General features: G+C 33.7%; 1 protein-coding gene across 1 annotated transcript; it reads left to right on the top strand.

Moving 5' to 3' along the window:
- Window positions 1-6,091: 6,091 nt before the first annotated feature.
- Window positions 6,092-7,431, top strand: LOC145679068 (glutamate receptor ionotropic, delta-1-like). Its single transcript, XM_081749665.1, has one exon. It carries the CDS (start codon window positions 6,092-6,094, stop codon window positions 7,355-7,357), a length of 1,266 nt encoding a protein of 421 aa, XP_081605791.1. The 3' UTR covers window positions 7,358-7,431.
- The last annotated feature ends 2,569 nt before the right edge of the window (window positions 7,432-10,000 follow it).

Below are 10,000 nucleotides of genomic sequence, written 5' to 3'. Positions count from 1 at the left end.
TGCCGAATAGGCTAAATGAAACTCTGATGATGATGAGAATGAATGAAATGGTAGAATGAAGAAAGTGAAAGAGACGGAAGAACCCAGGAAAACTCAAGCACACGGTATTTGTCCAACACAAACCCCACTAGACGCGAGCTGGAATCGAATCAGGGACGCCACGCACCAGAGGTGAAAGCTCTACCACTGAGCCATCGCGATCCCACTACTATAGAAATCCTTTCTTCTCCCATTCAAGAGAAAAATTTTCAAAAACGCTGAAACTTGTGTTCTATTGTTTAGCGGGATATTTGGAAACGCTGAAATAAGTGTCTCATTTTTAATTTAAAGTCACTATCATATGTCAAAAAGTCAAAATTAGTCACGCGATTATTAAACTACGCCAGTGGCGGTTAATAACTGAAAATGTCTACGAATGGGTCCCAGAATATTTTACTTTCTGTATACAAACGGTAACTAGCTAACATAATTAACTTTTTAATGTGACAGCCGACATTTCAATTGATGGTATCGCAAGTCTAATGATAGTATCTTCTGCTTTAATTTGATCATTTATTTTCGTTAAGAGTTCATCAAACGGTGTGTTGCTCATGCGAAAATAATTAAAGAACTTTTCTTCGTCATTTTGTAAATCAATAAACTGCAGCTGAAAATAAAATGACCTGTTTTCTATATCTATATGAACGGTGGGCTTAGATGCCCGCCCGAGTTTGTTGCGACCCCCCAGCAGATTTTCCCGCTCATCTGAACTGGTTGATCTGTCACACCCGCGCGAGTGTGCCGCGAGTCTGAACCTAGTCTTAGGCAATGAATTGAAGCTTAGATGTATGTAACGATACAGTTATGACCAAATTTCATTTCTTGATTTTTTTTCCTTGTTACTCTCAAATTAGATTGTTTGACACTCGTTAGGCAATAAATTGAAGATTAGCTGTTTGTGGTATGTAGAATAGTGACCAAAGATCTCTCACCTAATTGTCAAAACCATTATCAAAGCCTACCGACTGATAATTTTACTGTAAGCTCTAATATGGGTTAGTTGTTGGAAGGAGAGTCTTTTGGAGATAAAGAACTGTGGTGTCTTTCTGCTGAGTTGTTAACATCTTATTTTTATGATTATTGATCAGTATCTGTTTAATTAATGAAATTATTGTTAAATTTTACTTAAAATGTGGACATTTTTCTTTCTGTTCCTTCGTGTAACTATGAATATAAAAGGTAGAGTTCGTCTTACGGTATTCTGCCATAATGTGACAAGTTCGCATGATGTTCAGGCGGAAGTCTGAGAAAGTATAACGTGGAGAAATGATATTAACAGTGTAAAGATGATAGTTATTGCTATTGATAAATGGATATATAATTATAACGGAGTACGGAGATGATAGGTATTGCTATTGATAAATGGATATATAATTATAACGGAGTACGGAGTCTAAATCTACTGCTTAAGATGAAATCTGAAAGAACTATTCAGGTTTCTATCTGTACTAGCACTTTCACCAAGGATCATGCACGTAATTGCTCGCATTAGCTAATTATCCATAAAGGAGCACTACTTATTATCAATATAACAAAAGGGTTGAATATCGATTTTAAATTGGGAAAATATATCTTATATGTTATTTTCTTAGAGGTCTTAAATAGTTTCTCGAAATTCAAGTAACAGAAAAGGAATTGCATTTTTGACTACGTGCATGTCGCAGCGAATGCTGAGAATACATACGCTATTTCTGACAGAACTGTGGAATAAAAGCAAGTCTTTTGATCGCTGAAATTTGCAACAGAATAGCAAACACGTGTATGTGAATTGGTTTGGTTCGTTGGGTGATTTGGTCTATAAAAGCCACTTTCATACCGAGGTTATGTGTAATGGACAAGTAGAACTAGAAAATGATATCGGATCCAAATCAGATGGCCCCTAACCATAGTCTCTCACACCAAAGATATGTCAAACACTGAAAATACTATTTTTCATGTTAACAAACTTTACCCTTTGTTATAAATAACATATTTCGGGTCAATTAACTTAGCCTCCTACCAAAAAATATTCTACATTATACCGATTGCTTTCTTTTGAGATAAAATAATTGAATTTTGAGCCGTCACCCTTAGAGAGTTACTTACGATTTAAAGTGGGAGTATCATTAATGCTAGTACCTTCACTTTTTAATTCTCAAAATCTAATAGGCACAATCATTTCAGCTGAAGGATTTAACTTTTCAACTACCAATCTGACAGAATTATCTACGACTTATCTCTAAATCTAGTATGCGCAATCATTTCAGCTGAAGGATTTAACTTTTCAGCTATCAATCTGATAGAGTTATCTACGACTTATCTCAAAATCTAATATGCACAATTATTTCAGCTGAAAGATTTAACTTTTCGTCTATCAATCTGACAGAATTATCTACGACTTATCTCAAAATCTAATATGCACAATCATTTCAGCTGAAGGATTTAACTTTTCAGCTATCAATCTGACAGAATTATTTACGACTTATCTCAAAATCTAATATGCACAATCATTTCAGCTGAAGGATTTAACTTTTAAAAAATGGCAACCCTATTCCTGTTCATATTGTTCTCTAAATCTTCTTTGTACTTTTACGGGGTACATTAATTCTGCGATCCAAAAACAGTACTCCACTTCCTGACGAACAGTAAAGGACGTTATTGTGCTCATGAATAAAGCGCATGCGTGAAGTCCTGTTGATTCAATTGTTTGCTGGTAATAAAATTCTATTCTTTCCTCTTTCGGAAAAGTTGATTTGGATGATCCTATCGCTATTGGTTCTCAATTTATTCAAATTGCCTATTGCTATATTTTCGTCCGGACGTAGTATACTGTATAATTACACAGAATTAGATCTAATTTCCTGAAAGCAAATTAGGGTACTCCGTTTTTCTTTAGATTTCAGTTCAAGAGTTATGATCTCTTGACCGTAAGTGTCAAAATCCTTCGGATGACCTGAAAATTGTTCTGTATTCGTACTTTGAAATCATAAATATGACTTTGGTATCCATCTGTCCTGTACCGTATAGCTTAGGTCCTCTAGCACTGAAGATTGAGAGTCACCGGATTAGTGATCTGTATACTCCCGAATAAATCGAGGAATATAATTCCAAGTGAGAAGTCAATTATAGTTTTCAATATTAAATGCGATTAAAGTGTTTCCCATTTGCAAATAGGATAGCAAAAAGATCTATCAAATGGAAAAAAAATCATATAGTTTTGAAACTAAATAACTTGAGACTAAATTATTATCTGCTTGAAAACAGAACAACAGCAGATATGTTTTAGTGCAGCTACTATGTTAGTAAGTACACGCCAATCTCACACTTAGCACATTCCACATGTATTTCATACAGAAATACTGACTTTGAACGTCAGTAACAATTTTCACATAACACGAGTAGTAAAAGAAAATGAGTTTCTAATCTGAGAAAGAAGCAGGGAAGTCAAATTTGCATGCGCTTTGATTTTATCTTTCTTTGTTAAGAAGTTTTGTTATGTTTGGTTTCTTTCATTTTCTTCTGATTCCCTAAATTTATACGTATTTACTTTTGTTAGCGTCAGCATTTTCATGACAGTAAAATAGGAAATCGTTATTGATCCCGTAGGTTCTTTTGATCCCCTTTCTTTGATCATGCTATTGGTGTTCATTGCGGAATTGCTAAAGACGCTTTAAAATGTGGGAACTCTCATTTCATTACAATTTAAGTGAGTGCTTTCGTAAGAAATGAAATTTTAAAATTTGTTGGTATATAATATTGAGGAATTGGTTTTCGAAATGCGCTAAGTAAAAGACATTTCAAAAATAGACTGGAATATTCTAGAAGGAAAAAAAGAAGAAAACGCTACCTGTGTATTTGATACAGGTAGTCTTTTGTTTTGTTGTTATTTTCCATATTAGCTTCTGAATGTTGAATACATTCTGAAATTCTTGAATACACGTGAATACTATGAAGATGTGAACGTCTATATGAGAAGGTATTTTATTATTAATTTGAAAGTAAGTTAAACGTACTTTCCTAAGTGAGATTATGTTTGATATATTCAGCAGTGAATCCCCTTAATTAGTACTGAATACAGCAAAATAAAACAGCATATTTTACATTAAATATGTGTCCAAAAACACAAAATTTACAGGAGAAATGGATAATGCAAGTTCTTAGACCTAACATAACGCAACCAAATCTAACGTAGCCTAACCTAAACTAACCTAAGCTAACTTGAACTAACCTAATAGTATAAATAAAAGAAATTCTGTGATTTTTTTGGAAAATTATGCTGAACCCTACACTAACATAATGTAACCTAACCTAACCTAACGTAAATTATCCTAATGTTGACAGAAATGACCAGAATTGCAACATTTTTTTTCCTTTTAGAAATAATTGTTGGACCTCTTCTGCTAAACATTAGGCAATGAAACATTAGATAAGAAATGTTTTAAGAAATTACGAAAATGCCAAAATAAACCTTGACAAATAATGATTTACATTCTCCGTTTGTGTGTGAAATCTTTGCCATTTCTGGATCATAAGAGCCAATATATTTCAGGCAAAAAAATGTTGTTGTAGCCCTTATATCTGGTGAGTGTAGCCAAATCCAAATCATCACTTAACTCAGTATGATGTGCTTATTCCGTAAAACAATACGAAAACTTGATTTAGAGGCCATTGAAAAATTTTGTGGTCCCTGATCCAAGAACTAATTATTGGCCATGATTGCAATCTTTCGATGCATTTTTTGGATCATTCTTAAAATTCTTGTCATAAGAGTTACATGTTTCAGGCTATAATACATTCAATAACTACAAAATAAGAAACTTCTGCTCAGTGTTTTACAAAGAAAAAACATTTTATGTCAGTCTTTTTCAAATAAAACCTTGAAAACTCTAAATTTGGGGAACATTCCCTGAGATAAAAGCAGTAGTACCAGCAATTAACAATGTTAGAAATGTCTTTCTTTAAGTTAGGCTAGTCAGACATCTCCTTCAGTTTCTTTGGGCGGTGGAAAGTAAAGGGGCATAGACATGTTTGGGGAGGCAGCTTCTTTTGTATACCGAAAATAATAATTTTATATTACTTAACCTAGATTACAATATAATATGTCTGGAGCAGATCCCTAACTACAGGGAGCCACATGGCTGCTGGGTAGTACCAAAATTAATCCGTGTTCCCAAGTGAAAAATCAACAAAAAATGGTTGATATGTTTTATATATACTTTTTATACTTATAGACTTAATCCTACACTCTTCCAATTCTCATTCCCATGCTTCATTGCGAATTTTTTACAGTACAAAATGGTTTCGTAACTTTATTTGAAATTGTAAGTTATAATGAATTATCGAAGAGCTTCTATTCTCTTTTTATTAATATATTTATTTTCTCCCTTTAGGTTAAAGAATGAGATCGATGATGTTATTCGTTCTCATAACACTTACGACGAGTGCTGCTGGTTCTCTGAACATCTCGCCTTTAGAACACGATGAAACAACGAATCACAAATTAATTAAATCACTATTGGAATGTTACTCTTCCAAAGGACCACTTTTTAAATGTATTGCAATACTTTCTGAGTATAAGTTCATAAACATATTCCATAATATTCAACACAGTGTGCCTCAGATTAACTTTAACAATATAAACTTCTCTTCCACATCCAATCAAAATTCAGTAAAAGCTGTCAAGCATATCGTAAGTCTTCAATGCAAATTTGTATTTATATTTTCTACAAACACATTGCAGGCAACTTCATTTATTTACACATCTTTGCAATCTTTGAAAGCACACTACGATGTTAAAATTTTCTTTATAATGGATGATAGCACATCATTTTCTAGTATATTATTTGATCAATGCCTTCTGAGATCATTTCCTTATACATACTTTCTTAATCCAATAAAACTAAGTTCAAATAAACGTGGTGAAGATTATGAAATAATCTCTGCTGAATATGAAACTGGAAACTTAACTTCTCTGTCTGTCACTGATGTGTGGACTAACAACACATTTTCCATGAAAACAAACTTTTGTGATAAAAGACTCGAAGAGTTAAATGGAAAAACGTTAACTTTGAGCATGATGAATCATAGTCATTTAGTCATTATCACAAGTGACTTCTACGAAGGAAGGGATTACAGATTGATGATGGAAATTTCTAAAAAGTACAATTTTACATGGAAATTTATGATTGCAAATGATGGTTTCGGAACCGTTTTTGAGAACGGTACCTCCATTGGAGTTGTTGGAACACTAGTTAGAAAAGAAGCAAATGTCGGTATACCTGCTGCATACATTCTGAAGTTCCATCATGATTATTTAGATCTATCAACGTATTACATTGAAGCCAGTGTTAGTTTTCTAACCCCTAAGCCGAAATTGAAACTTAATTTATGGTCAATATTTACACCGTTCTCACATCATATGTGGATAGCTATTGCTATATATGTATTGTTTCAATCTTTGGCACTCTATTGTTTGGCTATAGTTCGTTCCAGGATACTTTTTACGGAATGTAATCCGTATTGTGCATACACTTACTCATTGTTACATTCTGTAAGTATTTTGGTCTCGGAGAGCATCAAAAGAGCAACAAATGACACTAGTAACAATCTCATTCCATGGCTTTTTCTAACGTCTATACTGTTGGTTACAGCTTATAACTGCAACTTGGTACCTTACCTAACCGTTTTAAAATTCCAGAAACCAATTGATAGTGTGAAGGATCTTGCTAGGTCAGGTCTTCAATGGGGAATACAAGACATTGCATGGGCACCAGTTCTTGCTTCCTCAGCTGATCCATACATTCAACAAATGAAAGACAGATATATCTGTCTGCAAGATCTTAGGGTATTTAATTCCCTAGCTTCCAAAGGAGAAATTTCAGTCCTGGTAGAGAAGATAAACCGTATTCATTTAAGTGCCACAGATCTTGAAGCTGATACTTTTAGAAAACTCCACTTAATGCGGGATGACGCTTTAACATTCTTAGGGAGTGTTATGTTCGAGAAACCATCACCGTATGTGAGGAAGTTTAACCTAATTATCAGTTCTTTAAGAGAGTCTGGCATCATTGATCAATGGGATAGAGAGGTATTTCATCAGTATAGAGATAAGAAGTTCACATTTCCTTTACAGAAAGCTTCATCAGTACGTCATGAGCCTCAAATCCTTAAGCTACGTCATATCGGTGGTGCCTTTATGCTTTTAGTAATCGGCTCATGTTTAGCTGCTACCGTATTTATTTCAGAGCTTTTAACGCCATGTATTTCCAGAAAACTTGTTATTTGTGGTGTACGCTTAATACTGAGATATCGGAGCTTACGTAAGACTTCTCGTTCATAAAGTGAGTTTTAAATTTAATGAAGGTCGAGAATTGATAAACATAATACAAAAGAGGTACGTATCTAATATTTTAAAGTGCCAATTTATATTTAATTAAAATATGTATTCCATAATTTTGTATTACAGTTTCAAATACGATCCAATAAAATTATACCTGAATAATCTTTGTGATTGTTCTATAAGGATACTACTAGTTCTGTGAAAAATTATTTTGTGAACTATCATACTTTTTCACTCTTCTTTTTATAATTTTACAAGGAAATAAATAGTCTAAATGAAATAAAAATTTCAGTACTGGCTTCTTCGGGACTTTATATAATGTAACTTTATCGATCGATTAACAGAACCATCTAAGTGATTTATACATATATTTACCACTGAACTACAGCTTGTGAGGTGATGGTTGTCTTTAAATTGAGTGACCTTGTTTTCATAAGATATAAACTGATTCTTAATTACGAAATATATTTATTCATTATTGTAAATATAACTATGACATTATATAATTAAATGTTTTATAATAAGGTTTTTATATTTATTTCATGCATAATCTATATATATATATATATATATATATATATATATATATATATATATATATATATATATATATATATATATATATATATATATATATATATATATATATATATATATAATAGAAAATCACTATGTTTGTAACCAAATCTCCTGAACCGCCCGACCGATCTCGATCAAATTTAAAACATGGATGAGTTTCGAGGCTGGGATCGTTTTAGGCTATTCAGTTTGATGGTAGAACTGAGGGGCGGGGGAGAAGGAGGGAGTATAGAAAAATAAATAAAACTTAATAACTCCTGAACCACTCGGCCGATCTTGATTAAATTTTCAATAGATGAGGTTGAGACTTGGGATCATTTTTGTGATTTAAGTTTGACGGAGCAACATAGGGGAGGAGAAGAAGGGCAAAATATATAAAAATCAATTTATATAAGACTGAAAGTGACTATTTTTGTAACTTAATAACTCTTGAAATATACAACCGATTTCAATCAAATTTTCAAGATACATTAGGTTAGGACCCGGAAATATTTTTGTAATTTCATTTTAACGGTAGATCCTAGGGAGGGGGAGGGAAGGAGGACGTATAAATTAAAACTAATAAAATCTAATAACTTTTGAATCACAAAAACAATCTCGATCAAATTTTCAACATATATGAGGGTTAGCCTTGTGTGTTTTTTTTTTATTGTTTCACTTTGAGGAGCTAACGTAGGGGAGGGGGAGGGGGAGATATATGTAAAAAAATAAAATTAAAATGACTGAGATTGTGACTTCATCACTTATGAACCACTAGACCGATCTCAATCAAATTTTCAACATACATAAGTTTAGGGGTAGGGATTGCTTTAGGCTATTCACTTTGATGATGCAACGTAGGGAAGGGGGAGGGAAATTAAAAATGCTAAAAAAAATGCCCGATATTAGTGTTGAATCCATAGTTTTCGGGGTCGATGAGAGAAACAGTGACACCTCTGATGCTGTTTCAATCCAAGTTCAGCCTGATAGTTTAGGGGGGAAAGTAAAACGTAGGAGAGGGGGATAAACATTTTAAAATGATCGAAAATGACTAATTTTAGTGTCGAATCCAAAGTTTTAGGAGTAGCTGAGATTAACACTGACAATTCTGATGCCGTGTGCCGCAGCTCGGAAGAGAGGAAGGGGGAGCTATATAAAATAATAATCGAAAATGACCAATATTAGTGTCTAATCCATAGTTTTCGGGAACGTTCATATGAACAGTGACATTTCCGACCCGGTTTAAATCCAAAATCAGCTCCGCCACTTGCAGGAGGGGATATATATATATATATACAGTGGCGGAAGTAGATATCCCCCTGGATAGACGGCCGAGTCAGCGAAATTTGATCTTGTTTTCCTAGAAATGGATATCATTTCCTGGAATTGGGAGGCAAGTTTCGACAAGCCTTTAGTTGTTATGTTCATAGCCTTTTACGGCTACCACAGAAGTTCGTGGGAAAATGTTTGTTTATGAGAACCTGCTGTTGCTATGCTCATAGTCTTGGATGCCTTCATAGTCTTGGATGCTCTTGGACGGATCAGAGTCCTATCAGTTATCATGATCGAAGCTTCCCAATTGATTGATTGATTTTTGTCTTTTCGTTATGTATTGAATAGCTAATTTTGTATAGCATTGGTCTTTCCCTGCCCCGTTTCTTCTGGGAATTCGAAGAGCATAAGCGATTTAGCCCCCTTGGATGGTCATAGTCTTGGATGCTCATAATCTTGGAGGGCTATCTGATCTTGATGAGAGTCCTATCAGTTATCATGATCGAAGCTTCCCAATTGATTGATTGATTTTGTCTTTTCGTTATGTATTGAATAGCTAATTTTGTATAGCATTGGTCTTTCCCTGCCCCGTTCCTTCTGGGAATTCGAAGAGCATAAACAATGGAACATAAAGGTTTTTCATTTGATACGTCGTTAATAAAATAAAGAGTTTGTTTATGGTCTTTCTTCGTTCTTTTTGAGCTTCAAGTTTTTCTATGACTTCATTAAAATCTGCAATGCTGCTCGTCAAGTTTTTCTGAATAGAAAGCCTCGCTACTGCAAATATTTTCCGCTTTATTTTTTTTAAGGTAC

Source organism: Thermobia domestica, chromosome 2 (assembly GCF_964235325.1).
Source record: "Thermobia domestica chromosome 2, izTheDome1.hap1.1, whole genome shotgun sequence".
In the NCBI taxonomy this organism is placed as follows: domain Eukaryota; kingdom Metazoa; phylum Arthropoda; class Insecta; order Zygentoma; family Lepismatidae; genus Thermobia; species Thermobia domestica.
This window is presented reverse-complemented; position numbering and strand designations above follow the sequence as displayed.

Coding starts and splice junctions, on each gene's coding strand:
- LOC145679068 (XM_081749665.1), top strand. CDS start 6,092: ATGATGAATCATAGTCATTTAGTCATTATCACAAGTGACTTCTACGAA.